Here is a 22,238-nt window from a genome sequence, read left to right as displayed (position 1 = left end):
AGTTCAATCTCTTGTCGAACACTCTCGGATTAGACCTAAAGTCGTTGTTCCCGTGTGCTGTGTGTAACGCACGTAAAAAGAACCCAGTGCACTCCATCGAACAGATGAGGCCTTCGCCCCGGTTTGATTGGCTGCATAATGCCCCGCAGCACCTTGTACACCATGACATGGTGTTATATGTAAAAGGTTTAGGTCTCATAATTCAATCGTAGTCACAAATACCTTGTAGAGGAAAACACTGTATGTTAAAGGCAGTGGACACTATTGGTAATTACTCAAAATAATTATTAGCATAAAACCTTTCTTGGTGACGAGTAATAGGGAGAGGTTGATGGTATAAAACATTGTGAGAAACGGCTCCCTCTGAAGTGCCATAGTTTTCGAGACAGAAGTATTTTTCCACGAATTTGGTTTCGAGACCTCAGATTTAGAACTTGAGGTCTCGAAATCAACCATCTAAACGCACACAGCTTCGTGTGACAAGGGTGTTTTTTCTTTCATTATTATCTCGCAAGTTCGATAACCGATTGAGCTCAAATTTTCACAGGCTTGTTATTTTATGCATAATATGTTGAAATGCATCAACTGTGAAGGCTAGTCTTTTGACAATTACCAATTGTGTCCACTGCCTTTAAAGCGCATTGAGCGTCACTGAGTGACGGACATGAGCATTACATAACGTAGTCCAACATACCTTACAGAAAAGTAGGCCTACACTGTAATTGAAGCGCATTGAGCGTCACTGAGTGACGGACATGAGCATTACATAACGTAGTCCAACATACCTTACAGAAAAGTAGGCATACACTGTAATTGAAGCGCATTGAGCGTCACTGAGTGACGGACATGAGCATTACATAACGTAGTCCAACATACCTTACAGGAAAGTAGGCCTACACTGTAATTGAAGCGCATAGAGCGTCACATGGGTGACGGATATGCACGCTTCTATTGTTGTTATTGTTAATATAAGTCCCGAGTAAGAACAAAACACACAGTAGTAGAAGCCAAATAACAATTTTCAGTGTGGGGCATTTTTCGGACAATATTTAACGTTCGCATCACTTTTTCCTCGTACTATTTCAACAATGGTGTCGAACTCCTCAGAATTATTGTTCTCCTCAGTCCACATGTACCTGAGATTTTTATAGACGATAATGGCCAACGCCGAAGCATCATAACGATGTATTCCATACTTGGATCCTGCCGGCGCGATACATTTATTCTTCATGCCACATTCAAGCCAAGGATCGAAGACTTTCTCCCAAATCATCGAGTTATTCGCGATGAGAACTCGCCCAGCCGAGATGTGGGGTGCGGCTTGCTTAGCGTTGAAGTACTCCACTCTATCCACGCCTAACTCAGAATACATTTTGGCGTTTGTGAAGTAATATTGGTGCTTTATTTTCTTGGGGAGTTTGGGGTCGAAGCTGTGAATGTGAAACATGAAGCCGTGGTTGTGGCGAAGGAGCGGGAAGAGGGTCCGTAGGTTACCCTTAAAGCGGACTGACGAGTCTCCGTAAAAGATGACGCCAAACTCTTTCAAAGCCTCCTGTTTAAAGAAGAAAATTTAAAGCAGCAAAATTAATGGTATTTAAAGGCAGTGGACACTATTGGTAATTACTACAAATAATTATTAGCATTATTTTCCACGAATTCGATTTCGAGACATCAAGTTTAGAACTGTGTAAGTTTAGTGTAAGTCTGTGGACATTGTGTTTTTTGTCCTACAAAAGTTACATAGACCCTTTAATGTGAATCTGTGGACAATGTGTTTTTTTGTGTGAACCAAAACCCTTCAAACAAAAATGACTTCTGATGAATCGCTTCAGGATTTGAAATTCTCTCCGTTACAAAAATGACACCATTTACAATGTGGTCGTCCGGCCTTAGTTGAACATACAACTGATGCGAATCGGACACGCGTTTGAAATCAATCACAAAACGACCGTCAACCGCTCCGGATTTTGCGGTTAAGAAACGTGGTAGCAGCTAGAATGCTTTGTTAGACGGGTTCGTAATTACTCAAAATAGTGCTAGCATAAAAAAAATCCTTGGTAATGAGCAATGGAGAGAGCTGTTGAGAGTATGAAACATTGTGAGAAACGGCTCCCTCTAAAGTGACATAGATTTCGAGAAAGAAGTAATTTTCCACGAATTTGATTTCGAGACCTCAAGTTTAGAATTTGAGGTCTCGAAATCAAGCATCTGAAAGCACACAACTTCGTGTGACAATGGTGTTTTTTCTTATATTATTATCTCGCAACTTTGACGACCGATTTGAGCTCAAATTTACACAGGTTTGTTATTTTATGCATATGTTGAGATACACCAACTGTGAAGACTAGTTTTTGACAATTACCAATAGTGTCCACTGTCTTTAAGTTATACTTACGCGTATGATGATGATTTTCCACGTGTACGTGTGTACGGTCCGTACGTGGGGTGGGTACTTGTTGAAGTCGAACCCGCGTATTTTTACATTACACATTATGCTTAACTGTAAAAGAAATTACGACAGTTTGACAAGTCAGTGTTACAGTAGAACGTGGTCACGAGGCTGGTAAAAAGTTAGCATTAGGCTTTTTAATATATCGAATAATAGTCAACAGTCTGTGTTTTATCGTCACACATGATTCACTAATAGGCCGACAGTGAAATTCAATGCCCGTCTAAAAACATACAAAGTGCAAACATACAATGGCCACTGTGGGCCAATTAATTCATTCCTTAAACCATCTCAGCTCCATGGGGTGTAGTGTACAGACGGTGTGCTGCCGAATATGAAGCACACTATAAAGCAAAATCAATCACAATCTCCAGGGGTGGAGGAGAGAAGCAACTATAGAAGGGTGTCTTGCTCCTGGAACGAAAAATAAAAGTGCATCACCAAGACAATCCGCATCCACAGTACTTAAGCAGCATGTAGCATCAGAGTCCAGCTTTCTCCAGAAGACGATCAGAGCATACTGATCGAAACGTCGAGTTGAAACCAACGTTTCTTTTGAGAACCACTCAAACTCATTTAGAGATAGTCATTACATGGTGTTACCGCAAACCTTTCAATACAAATAAAAGTTTTACCTTTTTGTAAGTTTCGTTCTTCAAGCCCAAGTCGTACAGATAGATCGGCGTGTTCGGCATGTACTGTTGTGCAGACGCGATCATACCCATGGCTTCTTTCACGTGGTTGTCTGACACGGCGGTCACGATCACCATTCGTTCGAACATGGCGTCGAGGTCGGTCATTTCACTCACGTTGGTGAGATGGCTCGGAGGTCTACCGAGGTCGAGTTCTGGCACAGGTCGAGTTGTCTTTGTCATTGCGGTTGTGGTGTTTGATTGACCAGCTTGTCCCGTATCATGATCCTCTGGTTTGGCGAAAATGTGCACTTGGTCGACATTTCTCTGGACTGATCGGTTACCAACTATAAAATAAATAACGAGCAAACTCTGCTAAGCTAGTTTTTAATGCTGGCAATTATGTTTAAAATTACAGACAGTGGTCGCCGTATCTCATACAACAATGTTTATAGTTTTTAGGTCAGGTTGGCATTAGCACCATTTGTATATCTCTTTTGGGTAATGTTGGTTCTGAAAAGAACGGGTGGTTCTGAACTCAATGTTCAGAACAGATGCGTCTTTATAAGTGTTAAGTTAAAGGAACACGTTGCCTTGGATCGGTCGAGTTGGTCTTTGAAAAGCGTTTGTAACCGTTTGTTGTATAACGCATATGGTTTAAAAAGATGATTTAAAAGTAGAATACAATAATCCACACAAATTTGCCTCGAAATTGCGTGGTTTTCCTTTTACTCTGCGAACTAACACGGTCGGCCATTTATGGGAGTCAAAAATTTGACTCCCAAATGGCCGACCGTGTTTGTCGACGAGGTAACAGGAAAACCACGCAATTTCGAGCGATACTTGTGTGGATCATTATACTTATACTTTTAAAATTTCTTTCTAATCATATGCATATTTTAAAACAAACGGTTTCAAACGCTTTTCAAAGACCAACTCGACCGATCCAAGGCAACGTGTTCCTTTAAATCACACTGACAGCAGTGTTTTGCAACCACGCCACCACTCTAAATACTTCCGGGTCAAAGTTGACCCACTTCTGAGGCATATGACCTGGAAATTTGTGTCAAAATGACCGAGCAGACATGGGTCAAGATTTCGCAGAATCTGTGTTCAAATCACATTTTTTAAAACCACTTCGGGTCAGCTTGACCCAGCAATTATTCAGGTCACCTGGAACGAGAAATCCAATTAAATTCTGTCAAAGGAGGTTCTATATTAAAGTGGCATCGTCAAAAAAGTTAAAATTTGTAACCGGTAGGCAATTATTGTTTAGTTCACTCTACAGAGCACGTATGTGTGCCCAATACCATAGAGCTGCTTAAGCAGATAATTTGCTTACAAATTGTGTGCTTAGCGAAAGTAAACAGGCTACCAGTCACAAATGGTGCATGTGCACATGGTATTTTTGATGATTACCTTATTCTGGTAAACACATTTTTGTTGTGCTGAGCGAGTTTGCTGCTGAAGCATAATTTGCTATGAAAAATTTGGTGCTGGTTTAATACAGGTTTTATGAAGTTGGGCTCTTATGAGGAATGTGAGAATGTGGGAGGGGGCGTTGAACTTACTGTCACGGTATATAAGGAGTGGTATCAGAGCAACCAATCCAAGAACAAACACGAGGAACACTTTCCTGGAACGGCTTAGCAGAAAGTTTCTGGTGATACTGGTGATAGTAAGAAAACAAAGAAAAAGTGTGAGTATTTGCCAAGGCAGATGTATTCAGAATATGCCAATCACTTTGGTCATGCAATCTTTTGGGATGCTTGGTGGCAGCAGACTATCCAGGTAAAATCCATTGTTCTTGGTAATGTGCCCTTGCTCATAACTACGTCAACAATGGAAATTTATCTGGTAAGTCTGCTGCCACCTAGCGTTCCAGAGTCTCCCATTTGTATCCGCTTTTGGTTTTGGTTTTTAAGACATTTTAATTTCGCTTTAAGTTTGTCGAATGGTTTTGTTTGTCATCCAGAAGCAAAGTCATCTCGTCTTTGACATAAACAATTAAAATCTAGTAAACTGGCACATAGGTCGTGCGAACTGTGAAAATCGAGCAAAGTGCGCCCTCTCTGCTTGAAATTTGCAGCGTAAGCGCAAACGTCATGCTTTGGGGGACAAACCAAAATGTATGCCAACAAATATTGACGGGGTAAGCAAGGGTCGATTTCACAAGCAGTTAGCACTAGTCCTATAACTTAAAACTAGTCCTAGTTAAAACTTACTGTAGTCTTATTAATTTAGGGCGAGTAACTCGTCCTAACTCGAGATAAGACTAGTCTTAACTCTTTGTGAACTCCACCAAGACCTTTTTAGCTGTAATTCATGTAGCGGGGAACCGAACCTCTTTTGGGCAGTTCCATCCGGAGTTTCCCATAAAAATAGCAATCAGAAAATGAAAGAGCAAGCTAAGCGTCCACATCAAAAATCTCAATGTTGTTCAATGAGTTAACCCCGGGGGCCAACTGGGAACACTTTAAGAGCGGGTGCTGCGACGAGGTGAAGTTCAATTGTATCCGGTCACCTCGTACCCCAATCCATCTCGACGTCATGTGGGGAGCTCTCTGCAAACCTGTTTTACTGGCACGCATCTAGTTTAGGTAAACATGAAAGGTAAACAAACTATAATTTTGTATTCAAACCAAATACTCAGTGTACTGAACAATGAACAACCATACAATAGTAATATCGAAGTCTTATATACACATGTAGCACACGTATCTACCAAACAAGGTACTCAAGGCGCTGAGTATATACAAACTTTCATAAAGATAGGATATTGCAGTGATGAACTCTGAGACCCAATTATTTAGCACCTTATAACATGCACAAAAGGAAAGAAAGAAAAGCGAAAAAGAAGGGGAAAATGCGTAAAATACCTCAAGTTAATTAGCAGGAACTAAACGATTTGATATAGCTCTTATCTGACTTTTTCCCAATTCATTTTCTCTTTAGGGTTGTAAAGCCTCTTCATGCGAGTATTGTTTATTAATAATAATGCTAATAACACAGCATTTTAAAGCCATTATACACTTTCGGTAAACAGTATTGTCCAAGTCCCACACTTCGTGTATCACAACTTATATATAAAATAACACTCCTGTGGAAATTTAGGCTCAATCGGACATCGGAGTCGGGAGAAAATAACGGGAAAACCCACTCCTGTTTTCGCGCGTTTCGCCGTGTCATGACATGTGTTTATAACAAATCCGTAATTCTCGCTAACGAGAATTTATCATCATTGAAATCCCACATAGTTTTATCATTACCTTTCAGATGATAAATTTGTATGGTTACAGAACGTTCGAGGCAGGACCAACGCAACATGTAAGGCAGTACTCATGATACTATAAAATGCATAGTTAACTAAAGAAAAACATGGTCGACAAAACGACACCACTTACCTTGCAACAATCCTTATTAGTTTCGTCATTTTGTACTGACAAAAGATTTAACGGCATGCAGCTTTAAAGACCTACAGGTGTGGGGTCTTTTATCTTACGACCATACAGAGAAAACACTGGAATCTCCCGCACTAAAACACAATGTAGATACCGCAAAACTAGTAAGTCCGAAACACCGTGGATAAAGGGGTGTGTGGGTACCACCGTTGACCGTGTATTATATCTTGTCGACCCCTCCAAACCACGCACACCAGACGGCAGAAACAATCACTGGTTCGTACTTTCGTGTTTAGTTCATATTACTTTCTCCCTATACATCGCTGGGAATCCATTTTAAAAAGATTTGTTTTCTAGAGCTCTTACTGTATGGTTGAATGAGCATACGTATACATTGTACTTGCACGATTGTGTATTAGTGCATTGAGTACGGACAGAGAAGTGTTATGAATGAAATAGGAAGGCACGCCCGCAAAGGCATGTTCCCATGGACCTTTCCATTGTTCAGCCTGGCTAATATATTTGTTGGCATAGCCGGGTCGAGTGTTGGCAAAGCACTCAATCGTGTTACGTTTGGTAATTTTTAAAGACCAGTATTCAAACATATTTGCATAAAATAACAAACCTGTGAATTGGGCTCAATTGGTCGTCGAATTTGAAAGAGAATAAAAAAAGAAGAAGACAAAAAACACCCTTGTTGTAGTACTTGTTGTGCTTTCAGATGCCTAGTAAAAGGCTTCAGTTGAAGTCTCTTATAATTTGAGTGAGAAATTAGTACATCTTTCTCAAAAACTAAGTTACCTCAGAGGGAGCCGTTTCTCATGTTTTATCCTACCAATTGTTTTATTTTCTGTGATGATCCATGAGCTGAAATATCTCTTATTATTTGTTGATTTGTTTCCAATAAATTCAACATAATATTCGTGAATATTTTGTGCAACATTTCTAATGGCTATCTGTTTTTTATTTGCATTTATTGCTTTCTATAGTTTTCCATCCCCAGTGCAAAAACACGGGCTGTGACGTTGCAATAGAAAGTTCTTCCACAAATTCAACATATTTTGGAATATTTGTGCAACATTTCTACAACCTATGACAATACGTGTTTGCTTAGCATTTATAGCTTTTCAACCTTGGTTGGCAAAACCCATCGGGCTGTGATGTTGCGATAGAAATGTCTATTGTTCAATAGACGTCATCAAACGTGTGAGGTCGGTTTTTGCTTCGGGCGCTTTCAAAGCAAAGTGGTGGTTGGCTTAACATTTTGATAGTATTAAACAATACAGAAACTTGGCCAATAGAAAACTTGTTTGTATAGTCTTTTGGGTTTCATCAATCCCAATGCTGCGATTGGGACAGTTATGCCTGAGCTATTGTACAATGGCGGCCGCGAGAAAGACGGGCGACAATAACATATTTTGTGGTAAGAGTCAAGTAATTTTATAACTTTACCAACAGTGCAAATTCGAACGTAAAACGTATGTTATTGCTTTGTTTTACGTGGGGCAAAAAACACATACTTAATTATTACTGGGTAAATAATAGAAGACGAAAAACAGACATAAAGATTGAACGAAGTTCATATTTAATATTTTGGTCAAACCAAGGAGGAAGGAAATACAGGTTTCCCCCCCACCCCGACCCTACCCTCCTGACTCATTGTTTACCCCTTGTTTTTTTGTTTGCTTTCTTCACCAAACTCTTCCTAACTTAAGGTTATAGTCTTAGGACTTAGGACGAGTCCCAGGTTAACACTGTAACGAATAATGGTTTAAACAACTATTTAACAACGATTAAGAAAATACTACAATCATATCTTTCGCAAATATAGACTTGTGCTCAAGTCGTTAATGTCGTACAGATAGGAGATCGCTGCTCTCACACGAGACTGCAGTCTCGCGAGAACATCGCCAGTGTTGTGAGAATCGCGGGGAATGTGGGACCGCCATCACAACAAAACATTTACATGTAATGACTTGTTCAAAGGTTTGTTATAGAAAATACTGCCTGGTTGGTTTCACACAATGGTTGAAAGGCATTATTTGAGGAGGAAACTCGCGTACACTTTGTACCTTCTGTTTTCCCACGGTTTGCCCATTATGCAAAACAAATCAGGCGGTAGTTGAGACAAACCTTGTATAGTGGCCACCTAGAACAATCAATGTTGAATGAAATTAGAAAATACCCACCTCCCATCCTAAGTTTCGATTGTTAAATATTGAAAGGCTTCATAAATCCACACTGATAGAGATTCAAGTAATGTATCGACTTAGCCTCATGTTTGAGGTCAAAGGTTTTCTACATCAGTAGTTTTTAATGGCTTTATCCGTCTTAAACAAACACACAACTTTTAATATCTTAGCCAGTTGTGTATTGTTTTCTTCTTCCGTTTCTCGTAGACGCACAGAGTAACGTTAATACCAAACCGGCTCTTTTCAGAGCCAACACTCCCTCCAAAGAGTTTTATCTATGATTGTACACGCAAGTTTACTATTATTTAGAATTTAGTTCAGAGGATGAGTCCTATATAGGGCTACATGAACATGTACTTGAATTCGATACCTCAGCAGAGGTCTCGAATTCAATTCAAATATTTAATTGCGAAATTATTCTTCTTTCTCAAAAACCATGTTACTTCAGTAGAGGAAGTCGTTTCTCACAGTGTTTTATACCATCAACGGCCATCTATTGCTCGTTTCCAAGTAATTTTTTATGCTACTCATTATTTTGAGTAATTACCAATAGTGTCCATGTCTTTAAAACACGGACAACATGGTGACAAATTACCATGCACTCACCTTGCGATACTCATTATTATTTTCGCCATTTTGTAATAACAGATTCTACGGTCACCCTTAAGATCCGATGGTCCTTTCTCTTTGAACAGTTGTCCGTCGTGTAGCGCCTTCTGCCCATTTAAAACACCCGCATCACACAGCAGAAAGGGTCGCTGGTTCAGAATCTGACTTTCTTATCCAGACTTAATGGTCTCTACCATCTACCTCTACATCGCAGGGAATCCATTTTGATAGCTGTTCTATATTGAAGAATAGTACGGCATGGTTGAATGGACACAACGGCAAGAACGTCTTTACCAAGGGTCGATACTCCAATGCAAAGGAAATGTGTTACATAATGAAATGTGACGTGTATTGTTTGCCTAACTGTAAGAAGTCAAAACACGACGAAGCGATCTGGCAAGACTGTCACATTTTCTTCTTCTGCAAGACGCATTTATTGGAATATATATAGTGCTTAAAGGCAGTGGACACTATTGGTAATTACTCAAAATAATTGTTAGCATAACAAATTACTTAGGAACGAGCAATGGAGAGCTGATGATAATTATAGTAAAACAAAAACAAAAACGATGTGGGAAACGGCTCCCTCTGAATTAAACTAGTTTTTGAGAAAGGGGTAATTTCTCAGTCAATTAATAATAAAATACTTCTGTCAACATCTTTTATTATGCATCTCATAAGCACACAAAGTATCGCAACAAGGGTGTTGTTTCTTTCATATCTTTTCTTGCAAATTCGATAACCAATTAAGCCATTAATAATAATAATAATAATACAATCGTGAGTCTGTTGCCACCTAGGACCGTAAAAACATATCGTTTAAATTGGGAGTTCTCCGCAATATTTTACACCGTCTTTGTCTTTGATGGTTCGTTTTATATCAACAATCTCGTCAAACTCCTTGACGTTATTATTCTCTTCCGTCCACTCATTCCTCAGGTTTTTGTAGACGATAATTGCCAGGGCAGAGGCGTCATAACGGTGGCCCCCAGTCTTAGCACCTTTGGGTTTAATGCACTGTTTCCTCATTGCACACTCGTACAGAGGTATCAAGAGGCGCTCTCGTATGATTGAGTTGTTCACCATTAGAATTCTCCCGGCTGAGATGTGAGGGGCTTCTTTGACCGATTTAAAATACTTTTCCCTGTCAACTCCCAATTCAGCATACATATCCATGTGCGTCTTAAAATACTGGTGCGTGGTCTTCTGTTTGATTTTGGGGTCGAAGCCGTGAATGTGGCACATATAACCGTGGTGGAGGTGGAGGTATGGAAAGAGCGTGCGCAGTGACCCCGTGAACCGCACAGACGCGTCACCGTAGAAAATGGCACCAAATTCTGTCAGGGTTTCCTGCGGATGGTAACATCGAAAAGTTGGGGTCAAACAAGTTCAACTATAGGCCTTAGACGGGGTAAACAACAACAATGTTTATTTGCAAATTCCTCACTTAATATGAATGCAACGTAAACAAAGTGATACCAGAGGAAAGCCTTTGGACCCTTTCGGTACAGAAAAAAAAGTTCATATTTAAAATATAACTTACAGGGTTTACAGAAGGTAGTGGTGAAAGACTTCTCTTGAAATATTATTCCATGAAATGGTTTACTTTTTGAGATAACACTAAAACAATACCAATTCACGATATCGAGAATTGCGGATTTATTTTAAACACATGTCACGACACGGCGAAACGTGCGAATAAAAGGGCGGGTTTTCCCGTTCTTTTCTCCCGACTCCGATGACCGATTGAGCCTAAATTTTCACAGGTTTGTTATTTTATATATACATGTAAGTTGTGATACACAAAGTGTGGGTCTTGGACAATACTGTTTACCGAAAGGGTCCAATGGCTTTAAGGAATTGTGGGCACAGCCAAGTCAGCAAAGCTTGTGTGAGGGTGTGCCCATACAAAAACAATCGCATGAGTTTATACAGAACAGACAGACACAGACAAAGCATAAAGCACATGACCGACAGTATTGTGACTATTATGCCATTTCAATGTTCACCATATTTTTCTTGGGGACTGAAATATATTTTCCAATGAATGACTCATGTGCTACCAAAATGGTTGTAACATATACTGCGGTTGGTTGCCGCCAAGTCGCCCGTAAAACTTACAGCGTGTGACAAGGTCCTATAAAATATACTGACAGAGCTAAAACCTTAACGGAACACGTTGCCTTGGAGCTGGCGAGTTGGTGAATGAAAAGCGTTTGAAGCAGTTTGTTATCAAATGCATAATGGTTGAAAGACGTTTTAGAAGTATAATAACGATCCACACACATGCCTCGAAATTGCATGGTGATCTAACACGGCACGCCATTTTGACAAATTTGGTATTGATGTAGAGTCAAGTTTTTGACTCCATAAATTGACCGACCCTGTTCGCAAAATAAAATGAAAACCAACCAAATTCGAGGCTTGATTGTGTGGATCATTATACTCTACTTTCAAAACATCTTTCTAACAATATGCATTTTATAACAAACACTTTCAAACGCTTTTCATGGACCAACTCGACCGATCCAAGGCCACGTGTCCCTTTAAAGGCAGTGGACACTATTGGTAATTGTTAAAGACTAGCCTTCACAGTTGGTGTATCGCAACATAAGCATAAAATAACAAACCTGTGAAAATTTGAGCTCAATCGGTCATCAAACTTGCGAGATAATAATGAAAGAAAAAACACCCTTGTCACACGAAGTTCTGTGCGTTTAGATGGTTGATTTCGAGACCTCAAGTTCTAAATCTGAGGTCTCGAAATCAAATTCGTGGAAAATTACGTCTTTCTCTGAAACTATGTCACTTCAGAGGGAGCTGTTTCTCACAATGTTTATACCATCAACCTCTCCCTATTACTCGTCACCAAGTAAGGTTTTGTGCCAATAATTATTTTGAGTAATTACCAGTAGTGTCCACTGCCTTTAAAAGCAACTCTTAATGCACTTTTTAATGTCTGCAAGAAGTGAATAAGTATCTTTAAAGTCAACACACTTTTTGCGAAATGAAAAATAGTGCTGTCGATGACTCGTAGTTATTGATGTATGTTATAATAAGAACAAACAGAATAAAGTTACGACTATCCGTTTCTTCCCTGCCCGGTGTCAACTAATGGCCCCTCTTAATTCCAACAAATGGATCACGTTCTCCGGTCAATATAAATGACTGGGCAGTAATGAAGTCATTAGTAATTCTGTCGATGCTTGTGTAAACAGAATGTATTGTGTACAAGTTAATAAGTCTGGTATTATTGACTTGCGATGTCGTTATCACTTGACTTATAGTACTTTGTTCTAATATAACACGAAATATAAATTTATAGGGATGATTTTAGAAGATGAAATCGTATGTCTTAAGAAGGTCGAAGAATTTCATTATCTTCCTTGGTTTCTTATCTAAAGACGTTTAAGGGAATGTCTGTCTACGTTTGGTTCACTGGGACTGACCAAGCCCAATTTATAAGGAAATCATGCCTGAAGCCTTTCTCATAATCAATTTTGGGGATTGAAAATGACCTCTTTCTTTACATAAAATTCGAAGGGGTCGTTTCTCACAATATATCAACAAACTCTCCAGTGCTCTTGATCAAGGATCAGTGTTCTGTTTGCGGTCATTCATAATTTGAGTAATTACCAAAGGTATGCACTCCCTTTGAAAAGGCAGAGGACACTATTGGGAATTACTCAAAATAATTTGTTAGCATAAAAACTTACCGTTGGTAACAAGCAATGGAGAGCTGGTATAACATAATTGTGAGAAACGGTTCCCTCTGAAGTAACGTCTTTTTCAAGAAAGAAGTAATTTTCCACGGATTTGATTTCGAGACCTCAGAATTAGATTTTAAGGTCCCGAAATCAAGCATCTGAAATCACACAACTTTGTGTGTCAAGTATTTTTTCTTCCATTATTATCTCGCAACTTGGACGACCAATTGAGTTCAAATTTTCACAGGTTTGTTATTTTGTGCATATGTTGAGACACCAAGTGAGAAAACTGGGCCCTTTTTCATGGTTCTGCTTACCGTGGGCACAGAATCGGTGCTTACGGAAGCAGGGAATTATGTGCTAACGGCAAGCGTATTTCACGGGTTAGCGGCGAATTTTGGCTTCTGCGCGTGCGTACTTCCCGTAACTAGGCATTCTAGGCTTACAAGGCTAGCGCAGAAATTCGGCGCTTGCACGTAAGCGGAGAATTGTGGTCGTCAGTGCAGAATTCGGCGGTTAGCAGAGCCATGAAATTGGGCCCTGGTCTTTGACAATTGCAAAAGGTGTCCACTAAGGGCTCGATTTTACAAGTTGTTAGTTTTTCAATATCGACAACTTATCTAAGATTAATCTTCAGTGCTTTTCGAAATGGAGCAGAGAAACTAGCTAGACGGAACTACTTTATACTTACGCGCATTATGACAACTTTCCATGCGTACATATGAAGGTCTCTCACGTGCGCGGGATAGTCCCGGAAAACCAGTCTGCGCATGTGCACGTTGCACATTGCGCTAAGCTGATTATAGTAAAAGAAAAAAAGAGGACATTGTTTTAGCTTTTTTTATGCAGTGGGAATAAACATTTTAATCATATGAAAGAGACTTACAGGAAGTAACAAAAGAGGAAATTTTAATTTTTTTTATGCAATGAAAAGAAACATTTTTGAATTTGTCCTTTTAGTAAATAAAACAAAAAGAGGATTCATTTTAGGTTTTGTTATGCAATGGAAACAAAAACATTTTGAATTGGCTCATTACAAAGGGTACATTATTACGTTCCTTTCACATTATTGTTACTATTATTATCATTTTTAAAAGGTTCATGAAAATGCCCCAAGAAACAATAATGTCAGAATGGGGACCCCACGGTCGCCAGGTGGCAGCAGACTGCTTAGCAGGTAAACATATTATTATTGGCCCTTTTCGAAAACAGGGGCCTTTCTCAAACCACGGCTTGGGCTCCGGCTCACTCCTCACTGGATATTGAAGGTGCAGGCTTAGATTTAATCTAAGGACTTAGGACTAAGGACGAGTCCGAGCCTTGCACTGTACTTGTAAACCTTAAGATCCCAAGTTTGGACGAGGTATAACTCAAGAAAGGAATAATCTTAGGGCTAGTTCGACCAGCGACCATTTGTCAACCACTAGTCAACAGGCAACATCGCCCAATGGTCGACAAAAGTATACACACATTGACTGCCAATGAGGGGCCTATTCGCGTCCCTCTTCTGGTCCCTCAAAGTCCACTATTTACTTGAATTATGCAAGTCAATGTGTGTTTTATAACACACCTCGATCTTAAAATATGAAATACGAACAGAAATCTCGAAAGTTTTGTAGTTGCTGTTCACGGTTCACGTCAAGATCGAGGGCGCTGTAAAAAGGCACTATTGTCAAAGACTAGTGCCCGGCGGGCACTATTTCCGCAAAATACGCGCGCGTGATCACTAGACTTTAGTTCACCCCACGTGACCGTTTGTTTGTTTGAATGGTCTTCCCATCAAGGGAACTCGGCAAACTCCCACAAGGGATATAAACACCAAGCTGGCAACGACCAATCTCTCTCATACAAACCAAGAAAGTGTGATTCGTTAATAAGTAGACGACAATATTTAGTCTAGTCATGGTGAAAACAGCGGTTAGCTGGGGGATTCAAACCCACAACTTTCTGATTGCAAGTCCTGCAGTCTAACCACTTGACGAAGTCTCTTTGCTGTGTAGACTGATTATGTTCTTTTGGGAACTGGTCTTGCTTTATATTATACTACTGCATAGTAGCCACTTTAATGTATATATATATATATAAGCAACACAACAACATAGTAAACGAATATATTTCCCCTTACTATCTGACAAAGGAATAAACTTTTTACATATTAAAAGCTGGAAGTTGAGGAGTAATTATATTAATTTACTTTTTTGTCTTTTCTTTTTTTAGCTGTTCCGACCTACCGTCGGAACAGGTGTTGTTTTCGTCGAGATTTTTATTATTTTTAGCTGTTCCGACCTACCGTCGGAACAGGTATTGTTTTCGTCGAGATTTTTATTATTTTTATTATTATTATTATTCTTTGTTTCCGCCTAAAACCCCATTGCGTTTGTACAGTATTTTTGTTCAGGCTCCGTCTCCTAAAGTATAAGGATAAAAGAGTTAAATCATATATCAAATTGAAGCTTAGAACATAAGCTTTACTCTAATAAAAAAGTGTTAACATTCTTAATTAATTAACCACGTGGTCTTCATTTGAATTTTTAATTTGTAAACTTGATGCAGTCACTTTCATGTTATTGTGAAACATTCTCTTCGGTAATACAACACAGTATGTACCTCGATGAGTTGTTGACTTCTTGAGAGGAGTCTATACTATTTTGTTTCCTACCTGCGTTCTGGACACATTACTCTGTACACGCACAACGTACGGAGGTTTAGGATTTTCGTTAGAACGTGCGTTAAATTTGTCCTTGTTTTTCTAACCGCGTTCTGGACCAATACTCTGTGCATGGGTTTTCGTTAAAACGAACGTGCGTAATTAGATAGGGGTTTTTGACGACATCGACGTCGTCGTCAAAAACCCCCTTAAGGCATCTGATACTACATTTCAACCCTACTTAATAGTTATAGGCGTTAGCAGTTCATATTTAGTGACAATGGTCGCAAAATCATGAAACGAGAATTATTTCGCCGGATCATAATCCCCTCTGTTGATGCACACATGTAAAAACCCACCATTTTTACATCGTGCCCTTCTAGCCTAGTGGTCATCAGTCGCTACTACACATCTGAAAATTGCGAGTTCGAATCTCCGTCAGAAATCAATATTTTTTTATCCCCAAAAACTAAAAATATATTTCTTTTTGTAATATTTAAGTTTGATTCTTATCTTTATATCGATAGTGTTGCCTTTTCTTTTTCTCAAATGTTAGCCCAACATAACCTGTGTGCATGCATGACACGATGATGTTTAAAAACACAGTAAGCGAAAAATGGTGATCATAAGCGCAGAGTTTGGTGGTTAAGAGTTCTGTGAAATCAACTTGTACTAGATCAAACATCAAACCACCGACCCCAAAAAAAATTAAAAATCGTAATTAATTAACCACGTGACCCATATTTGCATATTTAATTGTACAAGGGGACAAAGTTGTTGGAATTTCCTGTTGATGCTGACATTATGAGAACATCAGCATAAGTATTGGAATTGCACTACCTATTGAACCACTTGGAGTGTTCAAGGAGTCCAACACGTCAGTCTAGAGTCCAACTCTGATTGAAAAAATCAATTCAGGCATCATCTTCAATTTAATTTTATGCAACAAGCAAACTTATAAATTTTCTGATTTTATTTCAAAGGGTAACATAAATGGCTGTTAGCAAACGGTTTCCAACAAAAACTACATGGTGTACGTGCACAATACTCTTACTGGCTTCTAGCATTGACCTCTAGATAATAAATCAAGCATTCAGTTCAAAATGACAAAAGTTTGTTATTGCCACATTATTCAGCGAACCATGAATCATACACAGCTACTATTCACAAGAAAATCTATGCGTTGAGGGTAAACATACAGCACACAATGGAACCGGAGTTTAACAATGACAATACCAAAAGTGCAATCGTCCTCGCTCCCCAACCAAGGTGACTGCAAAACGTCTCTAATGGATAACAATGGTATATTTCGACATGGTTTTTTTCCCAGCAAGAGTTGTGGGGCCCAATTTCTCTTGTATTTATTTTGGGTATTTTGTTTATCTGTTTCATTTAAATATATGGTTAAGTTTTATTTTACGCTAACTGTTTTTGTGTTTGTTCTTCCTGTAATTTTGAATTGTTTTGCCGCTACATAAGATTACACCCACTAAATAGAATTGCTTACATTGCTTTCTTCGTTACAAAAAAAAGGGGGGAGGGGGTCCGTACTCGTTAAGGTTTGCTTTTTATGGGCCCCTCCATCCCCTACATGTGTTTTGCATTGATTTTTAGTTTTTGTTTTCTATTATTGTACGATTGCATTTGCTTGTAATAAATTATTTATTACCTTCTGTGTAGACTAAGCAAGTCTCGCGTGTATTTGAACTTGCGGGACCATTATGTTCCAAACCTTATGGAGTTTTACGTGGGACATTTTGTTTCGTCCATTATTTTAGTTTAACGTAGTTTATGACCATGAATATTATAAATATTGTTGGAAATGTAATACTAGTTAACAAAACGTATACAAGTAAAATCCTTTCAACAAAAGAAATCCTACTTTCGGGATGTCAACTTAATTAAGTCAAGTTATCACAGCAAGACGACATCCTAATTTTAGGATGTCGACTTCCCTAGATAAATTATCACAGCAAGACGACATCCTACTTTTGGGATATCGACATTCCGAGATAAATTATCACAGGAAGACGACATTCTTCTTTTAGAATGTCGACTTCCCGAGATAAATTATCACAGGAAGATGACAACTGACGTTTAGGATGTCGACATACCGAGATAAATTATGACAGCAAGACGACATCCTACTTTTAGGATGTCGACATCCCGAGATAAATTATCACAGGAAGACGACATCCTACTTTTAGGATGTCGACTTTCCGAGATAAATTATCACAGGAAGACGACATTCTTCTTTAAGAATGTCGACTGTTTGTAGTTTGTAAAAATTTGGAAAAACCGTGACCTCGATTTGACCTCTACTTCCGGGTCAACCGGAAGTGGGACCATATCTCAAGAACTACTCAACCGATTTTCAATTTGTTTTCACTTACAGACTCCTTGACATTAATATTGACTGTGAAAACTCGTGACCCCATGTTGGCCTCTACGTCCGGGTGAACCGGAAGTGGGACCATACGCCAAGTACTATACAACCGATTTTCAATCCTGTTTGTTCAGTTTTATCCTCCTAAGGCATTAAAAATAAACTTTGAAAATCCATGACCCCAAGTTGACCTCTACTTCCGGGTCAACCAGAAGTGGCACCATATATCAAGAACTACACAACCGATTTTCTAACTTTTTTTCAGTTACAGACTCCTTGGGCGTTAGAGATTAGCCTTAGGTTACCGTGACCCCATGAAGTGGCACCGTAACTCAAGACACTGTACAGTATTTTTCAAACATTCAGTTATAGACTCCTTGGTATTGTTAACACATAATCAAAGCAAAAGAACACGGAACAGCTTTGTGTTTGTTCACAAACACCTAATGTCTAGTCTTTTCTTTTTCTTGGGAGGGGGGAGGGGTTATGATGGCATACCTTTTTTAAATTCTTTGCATTGAGCCCCAAGTTGTAAACATAAATTGGTGTGTCGGGCATGTGTTTCTGCGCAGACGCAATCATCCCCATGACCTCACCCACGTGATTGTCCGAAACTGCTGTGACAATCACAAGTCGCCGAAAGAGGGCGTCCAGGTCCATCATGCCTCGCTCCGTGTCGATAAAACCAAATGAGGTTTGGTCGGGTGACTTTTTGGGGTGGGCATTTTTGACAATTGACGCTGTTCGAGACAAATTGGTTGAGACGTTCGGAGAAGCTGTGGTTTGAGTTGTCCGAGCATGTCCGATAATCCGCTCCTCTGATTTGCTGACAACTTGCACGTGATTCACGTCGGTTTGGGAGTCGTCTGTGAACAGAATTGATACATGTGTTTTATAACCTTAGCCTCTAGGACTGGGAAATTAGCATTAAATGTTCATCACCATAAGAGAACTTGTCTTACTAGCTGTATTATTTTTGGCCCAATGTAGGGCTCATGCTAAGAAAGAAAATACTGCTTTAAACAAATCTCTGCTTATCATTAATGAGTATACCAGTCACAAAATGTTCAAGTGACATGCTATTTTGGCTGGTAACCTTATTCTGGTAAGCATGATTTTGTTTTGCTTTTTTTTTATCAGATCTATGAAATTGAGCCCCACTTGTGACACTTTCACTCATGGACAAAGACACCAAATTATATTGATATAGAACGGTTTGCGGTAACACCATGTCATGACTATCTCTAAATGAGTTGGGGTGGTTCTGAAAAGATACGTTGGTTTCAACTCGACGTTTCGATCAGTATGCTCTGATCGTCTTCTAGGGAAAAATGGAAATTAAATTGCTTCTCATTTCCAAAGCTTAATAATATTTTTGCGAGAGCAGAGTTTGCTGTTGTTCACAATGCCTATAGCTCCCTTATTTTGGTTACCTGCACTCTTACAACTAAAGGGTCAAATCCAACACTTGCATGACTTCGGCAAGTGACTGCACTTTGAAAGCGTTGAATCCAGCCTTTTATATTTATGTTAAATCCAGCATTTCAAAGTGTAGTCACTCGCCAAACTCATGCCAGTGCTGGATTCAACTTTTTAGTTTTTCGAGTGTGAGCTCTATATGGAGAGGGGGCACAAGCAAGTGAAGAAATTTACCCCTTAGGTTAGAGTACAACGCACGGTCGCGATGATCAGGGCCCAATTTCATAGAGCTGCTCAGCATAAAAATTTGCTAAGCATGAAATTTCTTCCTCGATAGAAACAGGATTACCAACCAAACTTCCATATGTTGCATATTGCTTGTTACTGGTATTCAGCTGTTGCTTGCTTATCCCTGGAAATCATGTGGAAAATTTGTTGGTAATCCTGTTTTAATCAAGGAAGAAATTTCATGCTTAGCAAATTGTTGTGCTAAGCAGCTCTATGAAATTGGGCCCTGGCCGTAACCCGGTAACCGTATCGGCCAACTCGGACGGGATTCCTCCACTGATCTCATATACTGACAGTTAAATAGAGATCAGTGGATTCCTACCAGTTAAAGGTCAAAGGTGAAATGTGAAGGGTGAATACTATCAAAGTTAAGAAGCTGTGAAGTAAACTTACATGTTGTCTTTGCTATAAAGATAATTAGAACGAAGACTCCACCAGCCACGAGTGCTCTAAGTAAGCGAATGGGGTGCGCCATCTTGTATCTGCAAAAGGTTTTTCTTTCTTTTAAAATCTGTAAAATCTTGTTACTCTGACTGATAAATTTAAAGTGAGGAAAAGTTTCCGTATGGCGCCACCACTTTTTCATTCGATATGAAATAATATAGTATCTAATTTACCTCAATGAGATATCCCTTTTTGTAAAAAATGAGGGGAAAAGTGGTGGCGCAATACGGAAATTTATCCGATCTGACCTAAATCTCAGGCCGAGTCCCGTTGGGCCTGTCGTTATACTGGAGAGCTAGACTATAGACTACTACACAGGATGACTGGTGGGCAACGGACTGCCGATGGCCAGGCCACGGGGGGTGCTGCCCAGCCACCGGTCACGCCCGACTGGTTTATTGCTCAATCAATAACATCATCAATAACATCATCACATTACTACTAAACAACCTACTAGGAGCCCAAAAGAATCTAGCGTAAAGTGCTGCAATGTCCCCTCGACAATAGTTAAGAGCGCTATAGCAGTGCTAAAATGCACTCTGGTTATTGATGTAGCCCTGAAAAAGGCTCTTCCTGTGCGATGTGCACTGTTTATAATAGAAGTACAAGGCCGTAGGGCTTGTGCTGGCCAACTTAAGAGCCGTTTCATTCTTCAATTGTACTATCTTATTTTGGTGGAAGTGTCATTACATTACCGTTACAATACAGGGTTATATAATGCTTTCATTCCCTTCCTGCGGTGCAATTCAATGTTTTAGGTTTCAGGTTATTTTCTATACAATTTAGGCAGTACAATATGAGTGAAAACTACTTATCGAAACTTAATAATAGTATATGGGACATTAGACAAATAGCATATTAGCTTGTACAAGGTCTGGCCTCTTCAAAAATAATACATGCTTGCGGTAAACACGCATGTTATGACAAACTGTAATTGAGGTGGGGTGGTTCTGAAAAACAGTAGGTTTCAACTCGACGCTTTGATCAGTTAAGCCCAGTTCATACTTCCTGCGAATTTGACGTGAATGTGACGTCACGACCCTCCTTTCGCAGCGATATTCGCAAGTGAGTAGAGCAGAGGTTCAACCTGTGCAAGTTTGGGCTTAAAGGAACACGTTGCCTTGGATCGGTCGAGTTGGTCGTTGAAAAAAGGTGTTTGAACAAACCGTTTGTTATAGCATGCATATGATTAGACAAATATTTTAAAAGTAGAATATAAAGATCCACACAAGTATCACTCGAAGTTTTCCTTATACCTCGTCGACAAAGGTCGGTCATTTATGGGAGTGGCCGCGACCGTGCTAGTTCGCAAAGTAAAAGGAAAACCACGCAATTTCGAGGCATATATGTGTGGATCATTGTGTTCTACTTTTAAATCATCTTTCTAACCATAATGCATTTTATAACAAACGGTTACATATGCATTTTATAACAAACAAACGCTTTTCAAAGACCAACTCGACCGATCCAAGGACAACGACTTACCTTAATATTAGTCATCGAAGTTGCAAGAGAATATAAAGGAAAAAAAACAACCTTGTTGCGCAATGCGAGCTTTCAGATGCATACAAAGTTTTAATGTCTGAAGTCTTGTTCAGATTCAAACAATTTAGTGAGAAACCTCTGGTAAACTTTCAAGCACATTCCGGTAAATTTTACCAAAAGGATTTCTCATTTCTTTTTTTTTTAATTATAAATTAGACATCATTCTAGACTATTACAACCCAATGAAAAAGTGGTGGCATGATACAGAAGCTTGGAAACTTGTCAATTTTTGTTTATAATTTTTCGTTTTCAATGATGAACACTTACCCTGATGTTCCGTATAATGGCTACGCCAGATTGTCCCATCAGTAGCAGAGAGGGGGTAACTAACGTAATAATGAATGGATGACAGACACATCAACCGGTTCACGCCGTAAATCCTCACATAAAACCCTTTCACGAATGGACAATCAGACCATGGAGGAATCCGACCGAATAATCAAATTACCATGACAAAAAAATTGTCATTGCCTCTATTTCAATGTTAGTCTTGGTTCCAAGACCATTGGTGTTGCGCGG

At 39.3% G+C, this 22,238-nt stretch overlaps 2 protein-coding genes across 8 annotated transcripts; both read right to left on the bottom strand.

Annotated features, from left to right (window-relative positions):
• Nucleotides 1-593: 593 nt before the first annotated feature.
• On the bottom strand, nucleotides 594-9,807 carry LOC117301503. 5 transcript variants are annotated; one of them, XM_033785527.1, is made up of 6 exons: nucleotides 6,486-6,952; nucleotides 5,606-5,672; nucleotides 4,653-4,750; nucleotides 3,085-3,428; nucleotides 2,396-2,500; nucleotides 594-1,552 (listed from the first exon to the last, which is right to left on the bottom strand). In XM_033785527.1, the coding sequence occupies exons 2-6, from the start codon at nucleotides 5,620-5,622 to the stop codon at nucleotides 1,022-1,024; spliced, it is 1,095 nt and encodes a 364-aa protein (XP_033641418.1). In that variant the 5' UTR covers nucleotides 5,623-5,672; nucleotides 6,486-6,952; the 3' UTR covers nucleotides 594-1,021. The 5 variants fall into 5 exon arrangements, with proteins under 5 accessions (XP_033641418.1, XP_033641416.1, XP_033641417.1 ...); XM_033785525.1 differs by lacking the exons at nucleotides 5,606-5,672; nucleotides 6,486-6,952 and adding an exon at nucleotides 9,281-9,807; XM_033785526.1 differs by lacking the exon at nucleotides 5,606-5,672 and having other exon boundaries at nucleotides 4,653-4,741.
• Nucleotides 9,808-9,990: 183 nt separating this feature from the next.
• Nucleotides 9,991-22,238, bottom strand: LOC117301284. Of its 3 annotated transcripts, none has more exons than XM_033785168.1 (5): nucleotides 21,987-22,238; nucleotides 20,124-20,212; nucleotides 18,522-18,889; nucleotides 13,682-13,786; nucleotides 9,991-10,633 (listed from the first exon to the last, which is right to left on the bottom strand). In XM_033785168.1, exons 2-5 carry the CDS (start codon nucleotides 20,203-20,205, stop codon nucleotides 10,103-10,105), a joined length of 1,086 nt encoding a protein of 361 aa, XP_033641059.1. In that variant the 5' UTR covers nucleotides 20,206-20,212; nucleotides 21,987-22,238; the 3' UTR covers nucleotides 9,991-10,102. The 3 variants fall into 3 exon arrangements, with proteins under 3 accessions (XP_033641059.1, XP_033641061.1, XP_033641058.1); XM_033785170.1 differs by lacking the exon at nucleotides 21,987-22,238 and adding an exon at nucleotides 20,423-20,668; XM_033785167.1 differs by lacking the exon at nucleotides 20,124-20,212.

Source organism: Asterias rubens, chromosome 17 (assembly GCF_902459465.1).
Source record: "Asterias rubens chromosome 17, eAstRub1.3, whole genome shotgun sequence".
Classification (NCBI taxonomy): Eukaryota; Metazoa; Echinodermata; class Asteroidea; order Forcipulatida; family Asteriidae; genus Asterias; species Asterias rubens.
Note: the sequence above shows the minus strand (reverse complement) of the source record. Positions and strands in the feature narration are given on the sequence as shown.